This window comes from Rhinatrema bivittatum, chromosome 7 (assembly GCF_901001135.1).
Source record: "Rhinatrema bivittatum chromosome 7, aRhiBiv1.1, whole genome shotgun sequence".
NCBI lineage: Eukaryota > Metazoa > Chordata > Amphibia > Gymnophiona > Rhinatrematidae > Rhinatrema > Rhinatrema bivittatum.
Genome location: NC_042621.1, coordinates 55,238,133 through 55,265,105, shown reverse-complemented (window position 1 = coordinate 55,265,105; position 26,973 = coordinate 55,238,133). Strand labels below are relative to the sequence as shown.

General features: G+C 44.2%; 1 protein-coding gene across 2 annotated transcripts in view; it reads right to left on the bottom strand.

The window, feature by feature from the left end:
* The window catches only part of ANKRD27 (ankyrin repeat domain 27), a 134,833-nt gene extending 120,471 nt beyond the window's left edge, over positions 1-14,362 (bottom strand). For both annotated transcript variants that reach the window (XM_029608418.1, XM_029608419.1), the window contains exons 1-2: positions 14,309-14,362; positions 13,876-14,010 (exon numbers count right to left, since the gene is read on the bottom strand). In XM_029608418.1, the coding sequence (XP_029464278.1) occupies positions 13,876-13,977 (102 nt within the window). In that variant the 5' untranslated portion in view covers positions 13,978-14,010; positions 14,309-14,362. The remainder of the gene's footprint in view (positions 1-13,875; positions 14,011-14,308) is intronic.
* Positions 14,363-26,973: the final 12,611 nt, after the last annotated feature.

Genomic DNA, 26,973 nt, shown 5'->3' with positions numbered 1-26,973 from the left:
ATACTGTGTCATGTAAAGCTGGTATACAGTATTGCGTGACACTAGCATAGAGCCCTGAAATATTTTTGTGACCCAAAATATCAAGGAATTTTTGGTCTTTGCCAGGAGGTATTGAAGAGAGAGGTCGCAGTCTTCTGGCCTTTTTTGTTTTTTGGAGCAGACTCAACCACCACAGATTGATGGGGTAGTTGTGGCTTTTGGAACCAAGGAATATGTTGGACCAGACAAGTTGCATCTTTCCTCTTATTCACTGGCTGGACAGTACAAGGATACGCCCAGAGACGATGCTGGAGATCCATTAGCACTTTGTGGACAGGGATAGCCATAACTTCTTTCAGAGCAACAACAAATTGGAGAACTTCCAATGTTTTGTGGCGTGTATCCTCCTCTGTAATCAGGTCAAAGGGGATTGTCTCCGACATCTCCCTTACAAAATTAGCGAAGGAGAGATCTTCTGGGGGAGATTTTCTCCTCTGGAGGAGATGGTTCTGATAAGATGTCCTCCGTGGATGTGTTGGTGTCAACATCTTCCCATGTGACAGAAAAGTTATCTAGTCGAGATCCTAAGGGAGGGAAGAAGGTTGGTATTGGAGGACGTGTTGGCACCGATGGATCCTTTGATGGCCTCAATGGAAGATGACGTGGCACCGGTGTGGGTTTCGGCAGCACAGAAGGGAAACGTGGGCCTCTCTGTCCCGAGAGACCTGATGGACCAGGCATCGGATCCAGTATCGGTGTTGTTGAAAGGGGACTGGAATCTGTGCCTTCGTCCTCCGAGCATCCCGGAATGGGAATCGGGACTTTCAGGTTGCTTTGACACGGTGGCCCGGGCTGTGTCGGAAGGGCACTGGTGAGTGCACCCAGTCTGGTTAGCAATGGTATAAATATCGATGGCTCTGGTGTCTTGTGTCTGTAGGGGGGCCGGCATCGATGGCTGTAAGTTTCAGAGAGCATCGAGCACTGCCTGGTGGATGAAACTGTCCCCACAAGACCCTGTGGAGGTGCTACTGGCACAGGGTCTTATGGGGGCTCAGTACCCGGCACCGATATCGGTGGGGATCACCTTGGTTTTTCTGGTGGAGAGGGTGTTAAGGGCTCCTCTACCCGTGTCCTCTTTGCAAGCGGCTCGATAGCCATCGAGGCCGATGTGGTGTCGGTGCTGACACCGGGAGTAGACTCATGTCTGCCGGTGCTTCCCTCAGTGCTCAGTCGGGTCTCTCTAGCACAGAGGAAGATGATATCAATGCCTTAGATGGAGTCTGTGACGGATGGTCACCGCTGCCCTGGTGCTCCCGGCGAGGTTTGATGACTAATTTCTTCTATGCTCCTGCCGGTGTTGATTGAGTGGACGTCGATAGAGTCAGCATGATTTTAAACAGGGTCTCCATATTGTCGACCCTTCGGAGTCGACCCATCGGAGTCATCTGGGCACAACTTGGGCAGTGAGAAACGTCATGTGATGAGTCGAGGCACAGCACATAGACATCATAGGGAGTTGGTAACAGACATGGTACGGGGACATTCCGGACATTTTCGGAAACCTGTTGCCATGATGGCAGAGGTTGACGGCCTGCAGACACCGAAAAAGGTAGGGGCAGGAACAGACCGGGGACAGTGAACTTTACTCACCGAGCGATGAAAAACACTATCGCGATGGGAAACCCCTATGAGGGAACTTTTTAATGAAGTGATTTTAAAGTTTTTTCCATGAGGAAAATTGTGTGAGAATTCTCAGAGCTCCTAACCGCAAGGCAAACCGCAGCGTGGAGAAAAGACTGAAGGGAGACCCCTGTGACTACAAGGATTATGGCATGCTGGGCATGCTCAGTGTGCCAGTCAAAAGTTCTAGAAACATTGACATAAAAGGTTTCTGTGATAGGGCTCCATCCAGTGATGTCACCCACATGTGAGGACTTCCATCCTGCTTGTCCTGGGAGAAAGAGTAAATGTGCTGCACTGTATACACATAGCATTGCAGAGATGAAAAGATTTGTTCAAAAGGTTGAAACGCAATGGAAGGAGGACAGTGAATGCCTCTTTTTATGTAAGGAAGCAATGAAGAAGTACCGAGAACGTTGTGTTAAGGCAAAAAAAAATTTTTTTATATCCAATTTGGAAAAAATCCTTTAATAAGCCATTGGAGCTATTTAAGATAGTGAGATATCTTACACAGGGAGCTAGTAATGACTGTTTAGAAGTCCGGATTGTGGGTTGAAGGTTGATTAATTTGATGATAAAATTGAGACTTCAGAAGCAAATTGGTTCTTTGCTTACTGATTCTTTGAGCTTCAGCCATTGTGCCCTGAAAATGCAGTGCTGTTATTTTGAAGTAACTACAGTAAAGGAAATTAAAGCTAAAGTGACATCCTTGAAATCAACTAGGTCACTCTTAGACCTGTGCCCATTTCAGTTGTTAAAAATCTGAAGGATTTACTGTTTGATTAACAAACTTTAGCAGAAGGAGTCATACCGAACATCTGGAAATAGGCCACTGTAAGGCCAGCATTGAAAGATATCAGTATCATCTCTAGAGCTAGCAAATTACCATCCCATTTCTAACTTACAAACTATAGCAAAAAAATTTTTAAAGGTTGTGTTGGACCAGTTAGAAAATTATATGGAAGATATTCAGTTTGGTTTCTGACAGGACTATTCGACAGGGTTGTTGCTTTTGTCATTGACCGATACTTTGTTAGGTTGCTTAGATCAGGGTCAAACAGATATTTTGGTGTGGCTTGACCTGTCTGCAGCCTTTGACACCCTCCACCATGATATTTTGAAAAGAACTTAGTCTTCTTATGGAGTAGGGGGGTATAGTTTTAAACTGGTTCCGGACTTTCTTGACAAATAGAGTGCAAAGAGTTCAGATCGGTTCTACACATTCTTCTTGGCATCCTATTAAATGGGGTGTACCACAGAGTTCAGCGTTGTCTCCTGTGCTTTATAGATTTGTATTTGGCGCCAACTGGAGTCATTTTTCGTTCGTTGAACATTCGATATTTTATATATGCTGATGACTTCCAACTTTTTCTCCCCTGTGGTCCTGGTGGTGATATTCCTGAGAAACTGGTTCAAGAAGTTATGAAGCAGATTCAAAATTGGTTGAGAAAGCACAGTTTATTTTTGAATATGAATAAGACCAAAATTCTATGGGTTGCAAAGTGCATTGAAGAGAAGAGTTAGGTTGTCAGAGACACATTCTGTCCCAATTTTATCTGAGAAAGAGTTTGGGAGGTTTTTTTTAGACTGAGTTATCACTGAAACTCCAGATATATCATGTAATGAAAACTGCTTTTTATAAACTAAAGCTTGTTCTACCATTGCAAATGTTATTGCCATATAATTTTTTAGAATTATAGTACAACCATTGGTGCTTAGTCATGTAGACTATTTTTTATTGGTCTGCCGAAATTATTGCTGTGAGTGTTACAGTTGGTGCAGAATGCAGTTGCGCAGGAAATAGGTGGAATACCAAAAAGAGATCGTGTCTCTCCGGTACTTAAGGAATTACATTGGTTGCCAGTCAAATGGCGATGCAGGTTTTGACTTATGACATTTGTTTTTAAATTATTAAATTGCTTATCTTCTTGTGTTCTGAAAGATAATATTGTACTTTATAATCCAAGTCTATCTTTAAGGTCAGAAGGAACCCAATTATTAGTAGTTCCCCTGGCCAACCAGTATAAGAAGGGTCTAACTAGAAGGCATGTATTTCCTTACTTAGCTCCTAACGAAGGGAACAAACTGCCTTCTGAGGTTGCAGCAAGATAATAAGGTATTTAGGAAATATTTAGAGGCAGTTTATTTTTTGGAAGCTTTTGGGGGTAATGATTAGGTTCAAATTATATTAGTCAGGGGAATGCGGAATGGGATGATTAAAAAAAAAAAGTTTTTATTTTGTGTGTGCTGTCTGGCATAGAATGTAAATGCCTAGATTGTACTATTTTATGAATGTATTTATTGTAATCCGCACCAAACTGATCTCTGGAAGCAACAGAATATAAGGATTGTTAAATAAATAAAATAAGCTCCTGTTAGAACCCAGTTTTACTCATGGTAAATAAGGACATATCTCTGAACTGCATTAGTAAAGATTTACAAGTTTGGACAAGTATTTTCCCAATACAGTTCTAGCAACAAATTATTTAAATGCAAACCAAATCACTATTCTATCACAAGCATTGAAGATAAACATTCAAAATAGCTCTTTTTTTAAAAATGTACTAGCAACATTCCTGTAGCCGTCATTTTTCTCTGTGGCAGCTTTTAAGAGAGGACTCTAGCAGGGCCACAGCAGGAGCCAGAGTCACTGTTGAACAGCAGGAGGCTTGCCTGCCCTCTCATTTAAAATGGATTGGGTCTCACTAAGCCAGAATTCTGAATGAGGGCAGAGAGGCAGCAGAGACAAGAGCGGTAATTTTATTCTCTGCGGCTAGTGCAGGTGGCTCAGAGAAGCACAGATATAAAATACTGCTTCCAGAAAGGCTTGCTGCGTTAGAAAATCTTGCCGTTTCTATTGTGAAATGAGTCTTGGAGGAACAGTTAGAAATACAGAACAAGCCTACGGTCAAGAAACACACTCGGCGTGCTAGTTCTCTCGTCTTTCAGAAGTGTATACACTTATGATTAATACCCTATACTATGTCTGTCTCATTAGGAGTCCAGAAACTGAAGCTCCATAAGTATTAAAACCTCAACCTTATTAGGCCATCGAGCCCTGAATTTGTACACCAGGTTACAAATTGAAACAGTTCCAACTCAAAATCCTAGTTACACTTGCTAGGATGCCATACACACCACATAAAAACACTTTTCTTTAAAGTTGCTCTGAATTCATCTGTAAACATACATGAAGATAGGTAGGGGATCAAACCTAACCCTATAGGTTCCCAAGCCAGTCAGATTTTTAGGATATCTACCACGAATATGCATGAAATTCTCACATACAGAGGCATATTTACTGTAGATATCCTGAAACTCTGATGCACTGGGGGAGGGGAGGGGGTTTCTGAGAAGTTTGCAAGCCACTGAACAGAGTGAAATGTCACCATGAGTTCAAGACTCCCCTCTGACTCACCCTGGGCAAGTCGTTTTATCTCCCTGTACTTCAACTGGAAAGGCGGCATCATGGTCAATCAATAACACATGTTCATCTGAGAACATGAATACTAAAAATGCAGAACCACTCTTCCTTCCAAGCAGACAAAAAAGCCTCATGTAAAAAAGTTATTTTCAAGTCATCTGCAAGTCGGTCCCAGGAACTACAAACCGAGATGTAACCTCTCTCCCAGATATAGCGAGCAGCTGCTCACAGAACGCAGGGGTCTCTAATAAGCCAAGCTGAGCATCAGAGTGTCATCCAGAAAGGAAGAGAGCCCCTGGCACATGCTAACGCCTGAAGGAAGAAGAAAATACCTAGCTTTAAAACACTGGCAGTCAAACGGAAGAGGGTCCCCTGGGTGTCATCTTCGCCATTGATCTCAATACGGCCAGGGTGACAGAACAGATGGGAAGACCAGTGCTCCGGCGTCCTGCGCTATGCCACAGCTATCTTCCCAGGAAAACGTACAGAACAGGGGCTCGAGCGCACTCCTGTGACATCAGCTGGCAGGGACCGGTAGGGCTTTAAAACCGGCTCTCCTGCGCCGCGAAGTCGCCACCAGTGCGTCGCCGAAGCCGCGCTGCTTTATTTTAAAACTCTCCAGCAACTTGGTAATATCAAGATCTCCTGGATTTCCAGTGTTTTACTATTTTTTTCTGATCTCTTTACCTCCTGAAGCCCCTATGAATTAAGTTGGTTCTTAGCAGAGGTTGTCGTTAAGAAAGTTCTATTTACCTGAAATATTGAACTTTAGTTTGGTGTGATATGCCGCATACTAAGAGAAAGGCACATTTACGACTAATCAGAGAAAATTATTTTTCACTCAACGCACAATAAAGCTCTGGAATTTGTTGCCAGAGGATGCGGTTAGTGCAGTTAGTGTAGCTGGGTTCAAAAAAAGGTTTGGATAAGTTCTTGGAGAAGTCCATTAACGGCTATTAATCAAATTTACTTAGGGAATAGCCACTGCTATTAATTGCATCAGTAGCATGGGATCTTCTTAGTGTTTGGGTAATTGCCAGGTTCTTATGGCCTGGATTGGCCACTGTTGGAAACAGGATGCTGGGCTTGATGGACCCTTGGTCTGACCCAGCATGGCAATTTCTTATGTTAAAATCTCCCTCATCTCCTGAACCCATAACATCTCAACCACGGATTTTGTCTTTCTTTACGTAGACACTGTGCACGAATCCGTAGGAGAGGGCCGCTGCGGAAGTCGAGCTGAGCGGGAGTCAGCTCTGCTGGCCGAGGCAATAATCACTCAGCCCCAGAGCTGTACATCTGAACTTGATGGGCCTTGGAAGTGCCCCATCCAGGGGAAGGTGGGATGAGAGGATACCAGGCTGTGGGGGGTGAAGCAGAGCCCAAGCAGAAGGAGGATTTAATTATACCTCAAACACCATCTGAGATTACACTTGACTCACTTTGGACTGCGATTAAATCATTAGAGAAAGCTATAGTAAATTTATCTCAGAATACTATGAATGCTCTACAGAGTTTTACTAACCTGGAAAATTCAGTAGCCTTAAACAAATTAAATATAGTAAAATGTGAAAACCGATTGGAAAAAGTAGAGGTGTTTCAGCAGAAATATGTTAAATCTGAATTGCTGAATGAAAAAAAAAAAGTTAGAATATATAGAAAATTCTATAAAATATTTGAGTCTTCGGGTACTGAACTTCCCAACGGTTAGATTAATTTCCACAAAAGAAATGTTTAATAGGTATTTGATGCAAATACTGAAGATGTAACAGCAAAATTTGCCAGTTTTTTCTAAGTTGTTCTACCTGCCAGTAAAATCTGCATCTGGTATTTCAGCTGAAAAGGGGGAACCGGGAACATCTCTTGATTTGTCTGAAATGTTAGAAAGGTCAATAGCTACTGAAATTAAGAAAGGGCCACATTATGTGTTTCGTTTGTTTTTACAACAGATCGTGATGCGGTTTTGAGATTATTTTTGAAACGAAGGTTTGCAAGTTTTCCACTGCTACAAAATCTGGATTTATCCAGATCTGGCTAGGATAACCCAATTTAGGAGAAAAGATTTCTTGAGTTTGAGACCAGATGCAGAAGCTATTGGCACTAGATTCATCTTGAAGTATCCTTGCAGACATGAGATTAATTATTCAAATCAAATACATTTCTTGAAGTTTCTCAGCTCCAAATGTTTTTGGACTCCTGTACCCCAACTACCACAGAGAATGGCTAGAAGCAGATAACGAGAAGCCCAGCGTTACCTCCGATTGTTAATTGATATATGGGATGTGAGATCCCTATTTACTTTTTTAAACCGCTTATTTACAATTAGCTCGTATATATTACATTTAATAGTCAGGTATGTAGTTTATATGAGAAAATTTATTTTTGAAAATTGTTTATGTAATCATTACAAATACCTATATTTCATTTACAATGTGTCATTATAAAATTATTGAAAATGTAATAAACAAAAATATTGCAAGGGTTTAAACTTGTCACCGAGATCTGGTTTACTCTAGAAAATTCTTGAGTGGCAACATCGTGCCACCTAAACTACTCTTAACAGTTTATGTTATGTCATCCCCATTGTTGTATTTTATTCTCTCATCTGTATCTTATATTTAATTGATTTGAAGATACTTATTTGTAACTTTTTCCCAATTTTGGTTCGATGTAAACCGGCGTGATAAGATTCTTAGTCTTGAACGTCGGTATAGTAAAAAGATGTAAATAAATAAATACCGCACCACAAGCCGCGAGCATTCTTAAACCCTTAAAATTTGTTAAAGCCCGTTTCCTTCCTGCATCAGAAGTTAGTGTTTCACATCTGTCTGCTCTAGTTCCACATTTGCAGTGATGGGAGTTAGGATTTTGCTGCCCCAGGGGCTGTCACCCTGCCTCCATCTCTCCCCCCCCTACCATAAAGTGATCTTGGGTACACCCCCAGTTTCCCGCAGCAGTTCACAAGTAGGATTGTGGTAAAAATTTGAAAAATTCTGAAACAGATTGACAATCATTTCCATCTTTTATTTTACATCATAAAAATAAAATAGTATAATTTACTGGGTAACGATAAGAGATCTGATATACCAGCAAAGAGAGGAATTCTCAAGGATGAGGACCGGAAGGGAGGATGACCAGGAATGAGGTAAGAGGAGGTGAGATCAGGAATCTGGGATCAAGGAAGGGAAGAGTGAGTCGATAGGAAGAAGGGAGGTTCCAGGATCTGGGGAATAAAATCCAAGGCACTTATTTAAAAAGGATCAGGACTGCAGTAAGGGGAGGGAAAGGTGTCATCTCTACTGTGCTGCAGGCCTGCTCCCTTTTACATCCACTCTCTAACCTCCCACCCAATCTGGCATACAGATACCACCACCCCCCTACCCCACTATCTTCCCAGAGTGGAAAGGCTGGATCAGGTCGCAGAATAGCTTACCCCCCTCCCCCTCCTGTTCCCTGCACACTGCCTGGTAGAGGAGGGGGCTGAACCAGGAAGCAGAGATCTATTCTCTGCCTAATACCATTCAGCACAGGTGGAAGGCAGTAAACCTTCAGGCTAGCCTGCTGCCCCTAGATTGTTGCCACCCTAGGCACAGGCCCAGGATGCGTACTCGTAAATCCAGGCCTGCACATTTGTGCCTGCTTAAAAAGAAGGATAGCCAGAGGTTCCCTCATTACAATGCCTCCTGCCCCTCTTGATCTTAGGATAAAAAGCTTCTGCAAAACGTCAGGACAACCACAACTGGCAAAGAAATTCCCTTACAACTGAAATGTGTTGTTAACCCTTATTAAAACAGGCAACATGCAAACAAACCTTGAGAAAAAAAAAAACAAACACACACTAGCAGCATCTATTGCTGTTACACATACATATTATATACATATTACCACCTTTTCCACTGGTTTACCATATCATGTATTGCAGAGTTTTGTTTTCAGGACAAAAATCATATATGGAAACCAGTTCAAAGTTCCCCAAATCTTAACTGGAAACAAATGTGTGTCTGATAATTATTTATATTGATTATTTTGGATTTAAAAAAAAAAGGTTTTTCTTCTGTTAAGAGCAGCTGCTACACAAATGGTTGAAATAAATCCCACAAAAGATTATCTCTCTCAAAGAGAGATACTACATCTATTCAGACTAATACTTTGATCCACACACAGAGCTGTCACAAGGCTGCGCACAAGACTGGAGGGAACAGACTTTCCTAACCAGGAAAGGCCATCCACAGTCACATAACCAGAAATTTGGCACCAGCCCTCAGCTGCTCATTTCCAAACTTGCAAAGCACAACTTAAGTTCTGACAGACTGGGGGTAGGATCCAAGCACAGCGCTCAGGAGGTAGTTTTCAGAAGATTGTACTTATGTAGGTGAGCTTTTGAAAATTGCTATGATATGCGCTACTTTTACACACACAACTCCTTTGAAAAAATTACTTCCTTAGTGTCTAAAAATATCTTTAAATTCTTATATCTTGACAACCAAGCATATTCACCTCAATTCAATCCAATCAGGACAATATTTTCATGCAGCATTTTCAAGTAACTCATCCAGCCACACAAAGCAAATTGGAAAAAAGTGCAACTAAAAATTCAGCAAAATTTTAAACACAATGGACAAAACCCTTGAGCTGAATGCTTTCTCTCCCACTATCCCCATTCCCCGGCCAAAAAAGAAAAAAGTGCAGGGAGTTCAACACTCATGTAAGAATGGTACTGGGATTGTTCCCAGGGCACAGTTTCACTTTGTCTGGGCTGTGCCAATACTCAGCCAAGTACATTTGGTTGGACAAACTGCCGTCCTAAAGTTATCCAGGTAAGTTCAGCTAAATATTCAGTTAAAGTTTACACTTGTTGTATTATGCTGAAATTCAAATAAAAAGAAAGTTAAAAAGAGTTATCCAGAAAGAGCCACCTCAGACACACAAGTCCAAACCCATCTGCCCTATTAACAGATCCAATTCTGAAGGGGACAATTCTGGAGAAGTTTCATTTCAGAGTTTTACAGCATATGGCACAAATGTGCATAGAAAACATTTTACATTATTTAATACTTTACATTTATGGAGTTATTTTACAACCTCTCATAGGTCTAGATTTTTTATTTGGTTCTTTTTAAGTTTACAAATTTACAAAGTACATGAGAGAGTCTGTAAAGAAACACACCAAGATACACAAAAACATCAGAAGAAAACATACATTTACTCAAAAGCTAATAATTTTCCTTCTGCACCAATAGCCCACAAAACAGTAAGAAGGGGAAGCCAATGGAAGCCCAGGGAGTAGAAGAAAACGGCAATAAAACATGAATAAAGCTGCTCTCCAATTACCTCAACCGGTCCTACCTAGGGAGTAATGACCGATTTTGTTTTGAATCAAGAAAAATATGTAGCTGCTCTGAAACAAAGGAAAACCATAATACCAATGATACATTTACAGGGATATCTTAGTAGAAAAGAGGCATCTAACTCACATACTTCTTGTCTGATAAGGAATCCCTTCCGCCTGTCCCAAGCTGTTCTTGCTAAATCCAGGAATATTCTTACAGCTTAATATTCCAAAAATAAAGCTTCACAACAAAGCTCAAAACATATTCAGTAACAAAAAACAGACAAGTAAAGTGGTAAGATCTGAAACTTCAATATTAGAGGTTTCCAAGAAAGTAAAGCCACACATTTGAAAAGAAACTGGAGAAACCTGAGCCTTCTGAGAAGGAGGGAAGGAAAGGCATCTTATTAAATAAAGGATTAGTGTGCTCAGTCCCAAGGTGTTTCTCCTAATTCTTCTAGTACTCAACCCATCTGGAAAGAGCCCCATGTTCTTGAACCATGGTCGCATTTCAGAGACTGAAGATTGGTAACCTCACCACCATGTTTTTTCATCAGTCCCACAGGCAGCAGAACTATAGCCTCAATCTTATGTGACAGACTTCAAAGTTTGGAAGAGCAATCAGAAATTAACTCGCCATCTGTAGTTATTAGATCCACAGGAGTCCATTACAACCACCGCCAGACTAACCAGCCCAGACAGAGTCTCGCCAGATGTACCCGAAAAGTCCATCCAAGAGGGTCCCGATGTAAACACAGACCCGGAGCAAGCAGCACCAGTTCCCACCCCCCCCCCCCCCCCAAAAAAAATAAAAAGACAGGGGACAGATGCACAGGCTCCTCAGGCCCAGAATCTAACTCTACCGGCAAGGCTACCCTCCCAACAGATGCCAGCACACAGGGGCTCCCCCTCCTGTGCGGTCACTTCAGTGAGTTCATCTCCAAGTGGCACATTCAATCCACATCACCCACTTGGAGGAGGAGGTCGCAGGTCGGGGGGGGGGGGGGGGCTCAACGGTGTTTCTTCTCCTGGCGAATCTGACGCTCCCTTTCTAAGAACTGCAGCGGAGCCATCGGAGTCCCCCATAACAGCAGGGATCCTGGAAAAACGGAAACTGCTGACCGTGAGGGCATGGTGTCTTGTACTCTCCCCCATCCTTTTAGACAGCAAGGCATAAGGAAGCTTTTCGGCAAGCGGAAAAGCAAGGAGGCAACCACATGTGACCAGGTCATGCCTCCACCTTGGTTTCCTGTATATTTTTGGGGGGTTTTTTCTGTGGGTAGCAGAAAAGGTATCTTAGTAAGATGCAGCACGAGATGGGAGCGGAAGTGGAGAAAGATTCTTTTTCCTCTTATCTCACTCTCCCTCCACCCCTGGCATTGATCCCCTCTCTCTCTCTCACACACACACACACACATGCACCCTACTTCCCCCCCATACTCCCCAACTGTCCCCCAACTCAGCTGCCACCCTACACCAGTCCCTCACTGCCTCCCATGCCAGTCGATACCCTCTCGCCCAACAGCTGATCCCATAAGCAGCTCACATCCCCCACAGTTCTTTAATTCCCCCCCCCCCCCGCCCGCCTTAACTATTCTCAGCTCATTTGCTGCCTTCTTTGTCTGCTGATAACGTCAGTCCTCTGACCTAATCTCCCCATAAGATGTTCTTGCTTTACTTCATACAAGAACACCCAACACTGCAGCACCACTGCGCTGCTCTTTGTCCAGATGCAACTGGGATATAGAAAGAAATCCTATATTGTCCTTTAATCATTTCTGATCATAAGGGATGCTCTAGAGAACCAATCAATCATCAAAGTGCAGCTGACCTCACGTTTTCCCATCTGGAAACTCTTCAAACTAACCTTGCATCTAATGCAAAGAGCGTGACTCCAACTTCATGGTACAAACTTGCTGCATTACTGAAGCTTCAGAAAAGAAGAAAGTCAATACAATGGCTTCAGTCTGTGCCAAACATGCACCACCTGTAGGTTTGTTCTTTGCCATTCTTAAGCTTAAAATGTTTTTTAGGTGTCGCTTTTAAAAACAGGCCTGCACTTACAAACTTACATTTGGATTACAGACTAAAGCTGTTGTTTCAATGGCAGTGACTTCAAACTAGACACCATTTGGCACTGGAAGCAATATCTGCTCAGATACCCCCTTGAAAGTTGAGCAAAGTCCTCATCTGCTACAATTACTGCACTAATCCCAGCAGCTCCTTAAGCCTATTTACAGAAAAAAGTGCACACGTGTTCAAAGGGAATACCATTCAAGCATTAGTGCGATTTCACACCTCTGTCTCCCTGGTAATCTAAACGGGTGCTGAGGAGCAGAATGGGAATGGGATCAGAGGATTGAAAGGGGCGACTTTTGAGGAAGATGGACTGGTTTCCTTCATTGTGAGTTCAGAAAAGGAGGAGAGCGTGTTAGGGACCAGAGGAAGGGGAGAGGAATGAAGTGGGGGAGGGGGAGAGCAAGATCTGGTTGAGAGCTCAAACCCAACTTAGGGAGCTTTGTCATGGAAAAGTAGGCAGCCATTGCCCGGGCAGAGACTGAAGGGGGGTGAGGGGGAGGCAGTTTGAGGAGGAGATGGACTATGGCAGAGATGACAATGGTTGGAAAAGAGAGTCTGTCAAATAAATATAGTAGTCTTGCTTGGCAAATGCAACAGTAGACTAGGAGGAGGCATGCATGGCAATGGGATTTTAGCCAGAGATGCCCTACTGGAGGAATGCAGGAAATTATTTCTGGGATTTAAGCAAGGCTGGAGTTTGATGCACCTTTCAGGAAGGGTAAGGAGATAGGCAAGAGTGTCTAAAGCAAAAAGGAGTGTATAGCGCTGTAAGAAGAAACTGCCTCATAAAATGACTCCAGCAATATTGCAGAAGAGAGGAGATGAGACAATAGTAGAGAACATGCAAGGGTCAATAGCCTTGAGATTCCTGAAGCTGTTGGTGGTGACTGAGTGGCCAACTCAAAATTATCAGATGATGGTCAAAGAGGGGAAGAATGAAGGAGGAGGAGGAGGCAGCAGCCATGCTGGTTAGTAACAGCAATGGAGCAGAGATGTATGCCCAATGAGGAGGTTAATGTGCGGAGCTTTGGAGGCATAAGAGTCAGCAGCATGGAGGTTAAAATTCCCAAGAAAGAGTGAAAAAGATGGTTCAAAGGAAGAAAGAAAACTAAGTGTCAAAGTCAGTGAGAAGGGGGGGGGGGGGGGGGATTGATGAACCAACTCAGGGACTCTATTCCAGTCTTACAGCACAGAAAAGTGGAAAGCACAGAGTCAGGAGCAGGCAGTGAAAGAGAAGGACATGGATAGGAATGACTTGCCTAATGGGTGGAGGAAGGATGTTGTAGGGAGGATGAGAAAACAGAGATTAAGATACGCGGTCATGTTTTAGTAAACAAAAACCAGAGCAGGGTAACTAACGTCATTCTAACATCTCCTTACTTACAATGCCATGGACTTCTGCAACTTTACTGCAGAGATCAGGACGCCGCTTCTGAATTGCTAGGTAGAATGGGTTTTTCAAGAGGTCCTCATCATACATAGCCATATGGACTCTGGGCACTGCAAAGCAGAGAATTTCCTGCAAGGAGAAGAGGAAAGCGCCATCACAAAGAATGCAGACAACTGGGCCACTTTATTGTCCATGCCCTGTGCTTTGGAAATCTCGTCGATAACTTTTTTTGCACAGAACACTGATGAAGCATTCCTCAAAAATGTAGGGCATCCAAACAAGGAGACCTTTTTTTTTTTTTTTTTACAAGCAAATGACTGTATGCGCTACAAACAAAAACCCCAGCATGCTAAAGTTTTAGAGCAGTGGTTCTCAAGCGGTGTCGCGGCTCTCGGTGTCCCAAAGCCCCCGTAATAATTCCCTTTACCTTTCTCCTGCTCCCGCGGCCCAATGGGCAACCTCCTCCCTTCTTCCTGCCCCCGCTGGCCAATCGGAAGCCTCCTACGTTCTTCCTGCCCCCGCTGGCCAATCGGAAGCCTCCTACGTTCTTCCTGCCCCCGCTGGCCAATCGGAAGCCTCTCTTCTTCCTGCCAGTGGGAGGAGGAAGCCGCTGATTGGCCGGTGAGACAGGAAGAAGGGGTGCATCTCACAGCCGGGTGGGGTGGTTTGAGGGGGGACTGGGAGGAATGACAGTGTCCAGATTCGGTGACCGCTACGTGAAAGTGCTGAAATTAAACAGCGGCGAGCCACAAATAAAAGAGGTCACCCGCGCCAGGATTCCCCGCTTCCAAAGTGGCAGGGAACCGCGACAGAGTAGGGATTCCCCAAAGCCACGCGAATCGCAAGCATGAAGTGGCCAGTTGCTTCGGGGATTCCCCCCTTCCCTCACTCTCTCCGATGAAATAGTGAGCGAGGCAAAAAGTGAAAGTTGTATTCAGCCCTGCTGATTACAGATGGGGGGGCCGCGGGAGCCTAGGGATATCCCGACAGCCGGAAGAAAGGCTTGAGTGCTGTGGCATATTTTTCTAAAATAAATGTTTGCTGCTTCAGTTTGGCTGAGAAGGCAGCGGCAGCCCTGGGAAATCTACCCCTGCGAAATTAAAGGGGAGCACAGCATTGGTGCTCTAAGCAAAGTGTGTGTGAGAGACAGAGATTGGGCAAGGAGGTGATGGGTGTGTGTGAAAGACAGAGACTGGGCAAGGAGGTGATGGGTGTGTGTGACAGAGACTGGGCAGGGAGGTGACTGGGCTGTGTGTGAGAGACAGAGACTGGGCAAGGAGGTGACTGGGGTGTGTGTGAAAGACAGAGACTTGGCAAGGAGGTGATGGGTGTGTGTGAAAGACAGAGACTGGGCAGGGAGGTGACTGGGGTGTGTGTGAGAGACAGAGACTGGGCAAGGAGGTGACTGGGGTGTGTGTGAGAGAGACAGACTGGGCAGGGAGGTGACTGGTGTGTAGGTGAGAGACGGGCAGGGAGGAGACTGTGCTGTGTGTGAGAGACGGAGACTGGGCAGGGAGGTGATTCAGGTGTGTGAGATACGGAGTCTGGGCAGGGAGTTGACTGGGGTGCGTGTGAGAGATGGAGGCTGGGCAGGGAGGTGACGGATGTGTGTGAGACTGGGCGGAGAGGTGACGTGTGTGTGTGTGTGAGAGAGACTGGGCGGGGAGGTGACGTGTGTGTGTGAGAGACTGGGCGGGGAGGTGACGGGTGTGTGTGTGAGAGACTGGGCAGGGAGGTGACTGGGGTGTGTGTGTGAGAGAGACTGGGCAGGGAGGTGACAGGTGTGTGTGTGTGTGAGTGTGAGACAGACTGGGCAGGGAGGTGACGGGTGTGTGTCTGAAAGAGAGTCTGGGCAGAGAGGTGACGGGTGTGTGTGAGAGAGTCTGGGCAGGGAGGTGATTGGGGTGTGTGTGAGAGATGGAGACAGCTTGAGGTGACTGGGGTGTGTGTGAGAGATGGACACTGGGCAGGGAGGTGACGGGTGTGTCTGAGAGACTGGGCAGGGAGGTGACAGGTGTGTGTCTGAGAGAGAGTCTGGGCAGAGAGGTGACGGGTGTGTGAGAGAGAGAGTCTGGGCAGGGAGGTGACTGGGATGTGTGTGTGTGAGAGAGAGAGAGAGAGATTGGGCAGGTAAGTGACTGGGATGTGTGTGAGAGACTGGGCAGGGAGGTGACAGCTGTGTGTGAGATAGACCGGTTAGGGAAGTGACTGGGGTGTGTGTGAGAGACAGAGATAAGACTAGGCAGGGAGGTGACATGTCTTTCTGTGTGAGACAGAGACTGGTCATAGGGTTTAATTGGGGTGTGTGTGTGTGTGAGTGTCTTGTGGGCCCTAAAGAAGAGGACCGTGAGGACAGAGCTTCAGCAGCTACTGCTGCTCCTGGAGTGTGCTTTTAAGGGAAAGGAGTAGGAGAGTTGCTGGAGAGGGTAAGTAAAGGTGGCGTTTTAAGTTTATTTTTCTTGATTGACTGCCATTTTAATTATTAAGTATTATGTGATGTGTCTGCTGTTTTGAAATATTTTATTGATATTTGGACAATTTTTAATAATTTTTATGAGTTTTAATTGTTTGATGTTATTCTGTTCAGCTGTTTTGAAACATTTATTAATATAGTTTTACAGTTATTTCTGTGTGGGGATCTATAGCAGCTTGGCTTGTTCTGTTTTCCTAATAGGAGGTGTATTAGTGTTTAGGACCTGATTTAATATTTGTAGTGTTGCCTTTTTATAGATAGGGTTGTTATGTTTTCCATAATGCAGGTGTAACTTTGTGCGGATTAATTTCTGTGCATTATTGCAGATCCTGGGACTGTGTTAGCTGCTATATTTCTCTTTCCATTTCTCCATGTTTGCACTGCATGCAGAGTGGCTTTTTTGGTTTTCCATTCTAGTTTCTGTCTCCATATTTATAATTTGTGGTCTTTCTGTACTTGGTGAAGGTAGGTTCTGTGTGTGTGTCCGAGGTGAAGTATTTTCTAGTATGTAGGCAATTGTATCAATCTTATTTGTTGTGTTTCCTCAATAGGATATGCATTAGTGGTAAATTATTGCCTTTTCATAAGGAGGGCTAATGTGCCTGGTAGTTTGTTTTGCTTTTACTGAGATGTCATCAGAACCAGAATATCTTTTTTGTACAGTGAGTTGTACAGGGTAATGCCCTAGATCTGCTCTGCACTCATTGCTGGGGATTGAGGGGATTCCTGTGGATGCAGAGTGCATGTTTACATTTTGCCCCATGATAGTCACATGTTCAGTGTGTCACGCATGTGAGAACCATCTGTCAGGTGTGTCCCGGCCAAAAAAAGGTTGAGAACCAATGTTTTAGAGCAGAGCTTTCCAAAGTGTGTGTCGCGACACTTTAGTGTGTCGCCTGCAGTTTGCCGGTGTGTCGCGCAAGCCCGGTGCACGTGACACATCGGCAAGTGGAAGCCAATGCAGCCGCCGGTGGAGCTCATCCCACTGGCAGCTGAGCAGTGAAATATCGCTGTGCTGTGTGCCGGAGACACACAGCAGGAAGATCGGCATGGCCGTGGTGGAGCTCACCTCACCACGGCCCGAAGAAGAAAAAGGTCACGTCGAAACGTGCAGGTGCTCCTCCTCCTTCCTGCCCATGCGGCCCCGGAAGAAAAATGTTGCCGGAGCCGCACGGGCAGAAAGGGGGAGGAGCATCAACCACGTGCAGAAGAGGAGCAGCGGGCTGAGAGGAGGAGGAGGCCCGGTAGCAGGGTCCCCACTGCGGATCGGCCCGCGAAGAAGAGGGACGCCGCTGCCACCACGATCGGCCCAAGAAGATCAGGGTCGCTGCAGAGCCCATCCTGCAGCGACCCGTGAAGAGGAGGCCCAGAGGTAAGAGAGAGGCTGAGGGCCCGTAGAGTGCGTGTATGAGGTGAGTTGAGCGATTGTGTGCGTGTATGAGGTGAGTTGAGCGATTGTGTGTGGGAGTGAGGACCTGAATGTTTGCAGAGACAGCATGTGAGAGAGCCTGTGTGTGTGTGAGAGAGACAGCATGTGACAGTGAGAGCCTGTGTGTATGAATGATTGTATGAGAGAGAGCATGTGACAGTGAGAGCCTGTGCTTGAGCAAGACAGCATGTGGGAGTGAGAGAGAGCCTGGGTGTGTGAGAGTCAGACAGCATGTGCAAGAGAGAGACTGTGTATGAATGATTGTATGAGAGAGAGCCTGTGAGAGTGAGAGCCTATGTGTGTGAGAGAGAGAGAAAGCATGTGAGAATGAGAACCTGACTGAATGTTTGAGGGAAGAAGATAGATGGAGAGAAAAGAAATAGAAAAAAAGACAATATGAAAGGAATTGGCAAAAAAATAAGAAAGGGGAGGTGGAACAAAAAAGCCTGTGACCAACCGATTAGAAAACTAAGATCAGACAGCAAAGGTAAAAAAAAAGAAATAAATTACTTTTTACTGATTGGCACATGTAATCTTTGGTAATGTGCAAGAGTAGCACTTTCTCTATGCTGATTTCACAATGTACGAGATCAACATGGAGGAAGTGGAAACCCACGAGGCCTGCACAGAGGAGGCAGCAGAATGGGCTTCAGTGCCAATAGCAGCAATCAGCGCCTCCCCAATAGCCATGCGGCATCAGTGACAGTGGCAGCAGAAGAATGAGAGAGGCTCCGAGGTTGCTGGCAAAAGAAAGAGAGGGGGTTTGCCTTTAGTGTGTGCCTGCCTGAGGGTGTGTCTGTGTATGAGAATGTATGGGTGTCTTCCTGGGGTTTGTATGTGTGAGAATAGGTGCCGGCCTGTGTGTGGTGTATGTGTGTGAGAGAATGAATTGGTGCCTGCCTGGGGGTCTGTGTGTGTGAGAATGAATGTGTGCATGCCTGGGGATGGTGAGGGAGTGGTGTGAAAATGAATGGAAGCCTGCCTGGGGGTCAGTTTCAGTATGTGAGAATGACTGGGAGCTTGCCTGGGTGTGTGTGTTTGTGTGAGAATGTTTGGGAACTTGCCTGGGTGTGTGTGTTTGTGTGTATGTGAGGGAGCCAGAGAGAGTGTATATGAGAAAATCCAGGGGAGTAAGAGTTTGTGTGGGGGGGGTGTGTGGAGGGAGAGAGAGTGTCTTAGAGCTTGAGAGTGTGTCAGTGTCTGTGAGAGTGAGAGGTTATGGTGGATATAAGAGCATGAATGTGTATGTATGTGACAGTGTATGTGTGAGAGAGAATGGGCATGTGAGTAAGTGTGAGAGAGAGAGGATAACCTCCTAATCCTTGACAATATCAGGGTGACTGGAAATCAAGAGCTCCCACGTATGGACAGCAGGGGCTTTTTAAAATCCTTATTAGTTGTAATTATTCAGTGTTATTTGATATATGTGCTGTTTTGAAATATTTTATTGGTGTTTGGGAAATTGTAAAAAATGTATATGATTTTAATGAATAGAAATTCTATTTATCAGTTTTAAAATATTCTTTTATTAGTATGATTTTACTATTATAACTGATGCTTTATGTTTCTTGATTTTATTTGTTTTATGAGGAATGGTGGTTCTGTTTTTCCATTATTAATACACGGAGTCTGGCTTCTTGGGGTTTCCATTTCAGTTTTTGTCTAATTTGTGTTCCTTTATTTTGTATTCTGTATTTGGTCAGGGTCTGTCTCTGCTCTGTGTGTGTGACCATGATGAGAAATTCGCTAGCATAGGGATCTATAGCAATCTGGTTTGTTTTGTTTCCTCAGTAGGTGGTGTATTGTTATCCTAGGACCCAGTATAATATTTACCCTTGCTTTTTCACAGGTAGGGTTATTGTTGTTTGAGTCCTTGGTGTTATTACTGTTATGTTACAATGGGATTGCAGTATAGATTTTGAGTGTCTTTTTTGCAGGGTTTTGTGTTAGTTCACAATGTGCCTGGCAGAGGAAGGTGTTTGTGCTGCTGTTACTGTGAAGTGACACCAAAATTTGAAAATATCTTTTAGTATGATGAGCTGTAAGGGAAACATCCAAGATCCATTGTTTGGGGGAATTTCAGTGGATGCACAGAGTTACAGAACTGGAGGTGCAGGATTTATATTGACATTCTGTCCCTTCCTATAAATTCCAGACTTCACTCTCATAGCCATATAGAATTAGTTGAATGAGGCTATCAAATAATTATATAGTGTGAAACTGGCCAGCTTTTTAAAATTACGCAGAAGACCCTTTGGACTTTCTTAATAACACCAAATATTCAAAAGCTGTGTTCATCCCATCAAGCTCATATATCTCATTAAAGAGGTAAATTGAATAACACAATAACTTTGTTTTATTATTGTTACTCATAAATTATAACAATAACATTAATCTTGGAATATTATATATTTTTAATATAAATGAAAGGTTTTCACAAGATAGGTTGTGTCGTGAAACATTTTATTATGTATATATTTAAGGAAACATACATAAATTGTCAAAATACATTTTGTTCGTTTAACCTTTAACCTCTGGTTTGCTAGTAGACTGAATTACTGTGTCCCGAAATTATGTTTGTCTAAAAAGTGTGTCACCAACATGAAAAGTTTGGAAAGCTCTGTTTTAGAGTATAGAAAAATAAGAGGGAAAAGCACCATCATTCTCCGACAGCTTTCCTAACTAACTTCACTTTTAAGAGACAGTGCACTTTTCTGTAAGGCTTGCCTGGGACCTTGACACCACACACAACCACCAAGCAGTTTGTTATTTATGCAGAAAAGATGGGAAAATGAAAGCCATTTGTCAGAAAAAAACCAAACAAAAAAAGAAAAGGAAAATCCATTTTATTTTATGGTTAATATCCACACAGCATAATATACATTTCGTATTCCTCGGTTTTCTTAATTCATGGGGGGGAGGGGGTTAACTGTTTATACACATTTAAATGTACACAAAATAAGCAAAATATCCATGACAGAAAACAGAGTATTATATACAGGAAACCCCCCAAACCAAAAAAAGAAAAACATAATGACCTCTACCAAGCCCACAATAAAGTAAGAGGGGGAGATGTGTTTTCTATCAAGAAAAAATCACCAAATAGAAAAAACCAAATATAAAGCCATTAAAATATATAACCTTGCATCAAACATGTTCTAAAGCTGGAGCCTCAGCACTTCTACTAGCTAAAAAAGGCTTAAGCTGACTAGGTTCGAAGACGACATACCGACTACCAGAAATCTTAACTACAGTACATGCAGAAACGGGCGGATTTTAAAAGCCCTGCTCACGTAAATCCGCCCGGATTTACGCGAGCAGGGCCTTGCGCGCCGGCGCGCCTATTTTCCATAGGCCGCCGGCACGCGCTGAACCCCGGGATGCGCGTAGGTCCCGGGGTTTTTGGAAGGGGACATGTCGGGGGGGCGGGGCCGAACGACGCGGCGTTTTGGGGGCGGGACATGGTGTTTTGGGGGCGTGGTTTCGGGCCGCACCCTCCGGAACCGGTCTCGGCGCACGTGGATTTACGTCTCCCTCCGGGAGGCGTAAATCCATAGATAAAGGTAGGGGGGGGTTTAGATAGGGCCGGGGGGGGTGGGTTAGGGAGGGGATGGTGAGGGGAGGGCGAAAGAGAGTTCCCTCCGAGGCCGCTCCGATTTCGGAGCGGCCTCGGAGGGAATGGAGGCAGGCTGCGCGGCTCGGCGCGGCCCGGCTGCCCAAAATCGGCAGCCTTGCGTGCGCCGATCCAGGATTTTAGAGGATACGCGCGAATATGCGCGTATCTTATAAAATCCAGCGTACTTTTGTTTGCACCTGCTGCGCAAACAAAAGTACGTGATCGCGCTTTTTTTTTTAAATCTACCCCAAAGTATTCAGGCCCCTGCGCTGGTCTCCACATTTTGTCACGTTACAGCCTTATTCTAAAGTGGATAATAGGCATTTTTTCCTTCCTCAATCTGCACACAATACCCCATAAAGACAAAGCAAAATCAGGTTTGCAGAAATTAGTGCAACTTAATTAAAAATAACCTGAAATATCCCATTTACATACGTATTCCGACCCTTTGCTATGACACTCCAAGTTGAGCTCAGGTGCATCCTGTTTCCATTGATCATCCTTGAGATGATTAAGAACATAAGAACATGCCATACTGGGTCAGACCAAGGGTCCATCAAGCCCAGCATCCTGTTTCCAACAGTGGCCAATCCAGGCCATAAGAACCTGGCAAGTACCCAAAAACTAAGTCTATTCCATGCTACTGTTGCTAGTAATAGCAGTGACTATTTTCTAAGTCAACTCAATTAATAGCAGGTAATGGACTTCTCCTCCAAGAACTTATCCAATCCTTTCTTAAACACAGCTATACTAACTGCACTAACCACATCCTCTGGCAACAAATTCCAGAGCTTAATTGTGCGTTGAGTGAAAAAGAACTTTCTCCGATTAGTTTTAAATGTGCCACATGCTAACTTCATGGAGTGCCCCCTAGTCTTTCTATTATCCGAAAGAGTAAATAACTGATTCACATCTACCTGTTCTAGACCTCTTATGATTTTAAACACCTCAATCATATCCCCCCTCAGCCGTCTCTTCTCCAAGCTGTCCACCTGTGGTAAAGTCAATTGATTGGACAGGATTTGGAAAGGCGCACACCTGTCTATCTATACAGGGGCCCACAGTTCACAATGCATTTCAGAGCAAAATCAAAGCCATGACGTTGAAGAAATTGTCTGTAGACCTCCAGAACAGGATTGTGTCGATCTGGGGAAGGGTGCCAAAAAAAAAAAAGAAATAGTGGCCACCATCATGCTTAAATGGAAAACGTTAGGAACCACCAGGACTCTTCCTAGAGCTGACCGCCCACCCAAACTGAGCAATTGGGGGCGAAGGGCCTTGGGCAGGGAGGTAACCAAGAACCAATGATCACTCTGACAGAGCTCCAGTGTGGAGCCTGGAACTCCACCTTGCAGAAGGACAACCATCTCTGCAGCAGGCCACCAATCAGGCCCTTATGATAGAGTGGCCAGACACAAGCCACTCTTCAGTAAAAGGCACACAACAGCCCACTTGGAGTTTGCTAAAAGGCACTTATAGGACTCTCAGAGCACGAGAAAAGATTCTCTGGTCTGATGAAACCAAGATTGAACTCTTTGACCTGAATGTCGTGTCAACTCTGGAGGAAACCAGCACCATGGTGGGGGCAGCATCATGCTGTGGGGATGTTTTTCAGCTACTGGAACTGTGAGATTAGTCAAGATCATTAGAAAGATGAACGGAGCAAAGTACAGAGATGTCCTTGATGAAAACCTGCTCTAGAGCACTCTGGACCTCAGAACGAGGCAAACATTCATCTTCCAACAGTACAGTGACCCTAAGCACACAGCCATGAGAATGCAGAAGTGGCTTCAGGACAAGTCGGGAATGTCCTTGAATAGCCCAGCCAGAGCCTGGACTTGAACTCAAACATTTCCGGAGAGACCTGAAAATAGCTGTGCATCGACACTCCCTCATCCAATCTGCCAGAGCTTGAGAGGATCTGCAGAGAAGAATGGGAGAAAATCCCCAAATCCGGGGGTGCCAAGATTGTAACATCATACCCAAGATGACTTGAGACTGTAATCATTGAAAAAGGTGCCTCAAAGTACAGAGTAAAGAGTCTGAATACTAGTGTAAATGTATTTCTCAATGTTTTATTTTTATTAATTTACATAAAACTGTACAAACCTGATTTCAGTTTGTCATTATGGGGATTGTATGTAGATTGGGTGGGGGGATACATATTATCCATTTTAGAAGAAGGCAGTAATGTAGAAAAAGTGAAGGGGTCTGAATACTTTCTGAATGCACTGTTAACACTTAGCTGGATATCTTAAGAAAAATTTCCCACCTAAACCTAGCGCTGTCATATGCAACTGAAAGAAAACTTTTCTTCTATTTTGGGTCTGCTTACAAACATCTGGGAACACCCTTCTGACCCATAAAGGGGGTATCTATTACAGAAGAATATTATTATTATGTCTGACTCCAACATTAAATCAGTAATGCAGCATGGTCTTTCACATCTTCAGCTGTCCGTTCCAAGAAACCAGTTAAATCCAAACTCTCTGGGGAAACCAGCGACGTATCTGGTACTCTGCCCTCTCTCTCTTGAATGGTAAATAAAACAAACAGACTTGTTAAAAAGGTGGGCAACTATTCTGAAATACACAGATCCTCCTTCAAATGTGCCTTAAGTTCCCAGTGGCCAATTAAGGAAGATCTTGGAAAATTAAAAATTCTTAAGATTAAGGCACCTCCACCGGTTTTAAAAAAAATCTCCAGTCTATGCATGGCAGAACTGTCTTGTGAAGAAACAGCTCTAAAATTCTTGTCAAACCAGGTTTTGAAATTCCAAATGTTTACATTTCCCTTCATGGCCCGCAACAGATTCTACAGTGGCTCTCTTTCCTTTCGCAATCTCCAATGAAAAAGGAACAACTCATCTAGTCTTTTATTCTGATCTCTCCAAAATGAATACAGCCTGCCAAGTAAATAAGTCTGATACTTCACTTTCAATGCATATGCAGCATAGCTCTCTGCTTCAACAGCAGGGGGGAAAGAGGAAAAGAGGCAACAACCAACAAGGACTGAATTACATAGTCTGGGTAAACAAATAATTATGGGTGTAGTTTGCTTGTTACGGCGGTTACTACCCCGAATCATTTAAGCCTGATACTTCACTTGGAATACATATCCAGTGCAACTCACTGCTTTAACGGCAGGGGGGAATAAAGAAAAGAGGAATTATATTCAGACAACCAACAAGGACTAAATTGCACAGGCTGGGTAAACAAATAAGTGTGGGAGTAGCTTGCTTATTGCAGCAGTTACTACCCCTAACCAATTAAGCTAGATACTTCACTTAGATGCAGCTCCAGCACTGCTCTCTACATCAGTGGCGGGGGTGGAAGGTAACCAGAACCAAAACGTTACTAATAAGGGCCAAGAGTAACAGATATGAGAAAAAAAAAAGTGTGAAAGCTTGCCGGGCAGCCTGGATGGGCCGTTTGGTCTTCTGCTGTCGTTTCTATGTTTCTATGCTCCAGACTGATTTCTGCAGGTGTCTCGAAGGAAGATGTTTGCAGAGGGCTTCCCAGAAGTTGATGAGCCCATCTTCTCCAGTGGGACACACAGCTCTCTGCCTCCTGCGAGAACTCGAACCAGGGGGCCAGCCACCGCGAGACTCCTCCCAGCGCAGGGAGCCTCCGTTAATACTTTGGCGACTTGTGTTCCGCTCAGCCTCAGCCATGATCAAAACGCTGCTGCGGCAGTCTGGAGCCTTCGGAGGATCGCGGTGCTCGGAGCGCATCATCTCCTCCACCTCCGGCAGGCCAGACGCCGTCCCCTCCAGCGATGCACCCAAGGCTAGGTGCTCTGGGCCACCCTGTAAAAGCTGAGAAATCGTCTGTTGTGAAGGCGGGAGGAGGGGGAAGGACAGGCAGAAGGAAAATCTTCATAGCCTGCCTTTACCCTTCACCACAGTTAGGGAAAAATGAAGCGCGGAAATAAATACATTTATCAGAGAGAAAAACAGAGCGTCTCCCTTAGTCAGCGTCACATTGGATCCCCCTTTTATTTTGTTTTTAAACACACAAATTGTCGTGAAGGGTGTCATGCCACAATCCTGAATTTAGGGTGCAGGGGGAGGGAAATGTTTCACAAGTCATCAGATTGCAGTGCGGGGGATTATTCAGACAAGATTTTCGGTTCATTCTTTCCAACCACCAGGATTATTGTGCCTGATAAAACTAGTTCTGGAAGAAAAAAAACCCAAAACGATTCTGTGAAAAGAACTTTTTTAGAATTCTACAGGTTCATAGAATTCATATTACCAATTAAAGGCCGGGTGTACTAAGCCTTCCCTCTCATTCTGTGTCTGTGGGAACGATACATTTTACATAGAGACTTAAGGCCTGATTTTTCTCCTTAAGAACATAAGATATGCAGTGCTGGGGTCAGGACACGGGTCCAGGCTCAGTCAGTGGCTAGTCCGGATTACCAGCAGATACTAATAAATTCATTCCCCGTTACCCAGTCCCAGAGGAGATGGAAACTTCCCAGCCCTGGCTAATAATTGTTAATGTAACTATCCTCCAAAACCTGACCCAATATTTTTTTATTTTTAAACTCAGCTACATGACTACCTTTGAAGCAGAAAGAGTATTACTGTTGCCTCATTAGACCACAAATTTGTACAACTAAAGGCTCAAAACCAAATCATAGGCATTAACTTTTTACTGGACTAACTTCCCCCTCAGCTGAACTGTAATGTCCCAGGCACACAGCCTGATGCCAAGCTGATTGGCTGAGCTGTTTCTTCATGGACCTGATGAAGGCTACTTAGCTTGCAAAAGCTACTCACAGACCTAGCAAGTTAGTCTAATAAAAACGACTCACTTATTCCTGCTTCTTTAAGCAGCCAAACTGTTTAGGAAGAAGGAGGCTGATAAATCTGGCTCCTTTCCATAAATACGGTGTTTCTAACCCTCAGCCTCTCTTCTACAATAACAGAAGGTAAAGTGAAACCAGACTAAAATGACTTTAAATCGTTTGCATCTGGCAGATGGTCACAGGAAGGGAGTGTGCACCCGTGACCTGCACATGAGATTAACCATCACAAATAAAGTCGCCCTAAACCGCTTAGCGCGGGCAGAAATAAATCTGCTAAATGACAAGAAACATCACATATCCTCATCATTAAAAGCAGAGGGCAAAGCCAGAGAATCCTAACTGGGCTGAACGCTCGGAGGCCTCTGCTTATTTTGAAGTAAGATCAGGGATTTTATGGCAACTTTTCTTAAAACTGGCAGTGACCAGAATTGAACAAGTAAGCAAAGGATTACAGAATAATTCTTATGAGCACTTTTTTCTTTTTAAACAAAAAAAAAGATTTGGGCTAGATCTGTAAGTTTTACGGGAAAATTTCAGTTTCTAGAAAGTAGTGAGAAAGGGCCCTGCAACAAATGATGGCTTGAGAGAGTCTTCCAACCTTTGCGAATGCAGTTGCCACCGCTCCAGCTATCCTCCAGCCTGGGATACCAGGTAATCCTACTTCAGGAGACTGGCACCATCCAATATCTGTAGGCCTGCCCCCATCCAGCATCTCTGAATAGTGGCTGGGCAGCCTACACATTGCATTGTGCATATGAC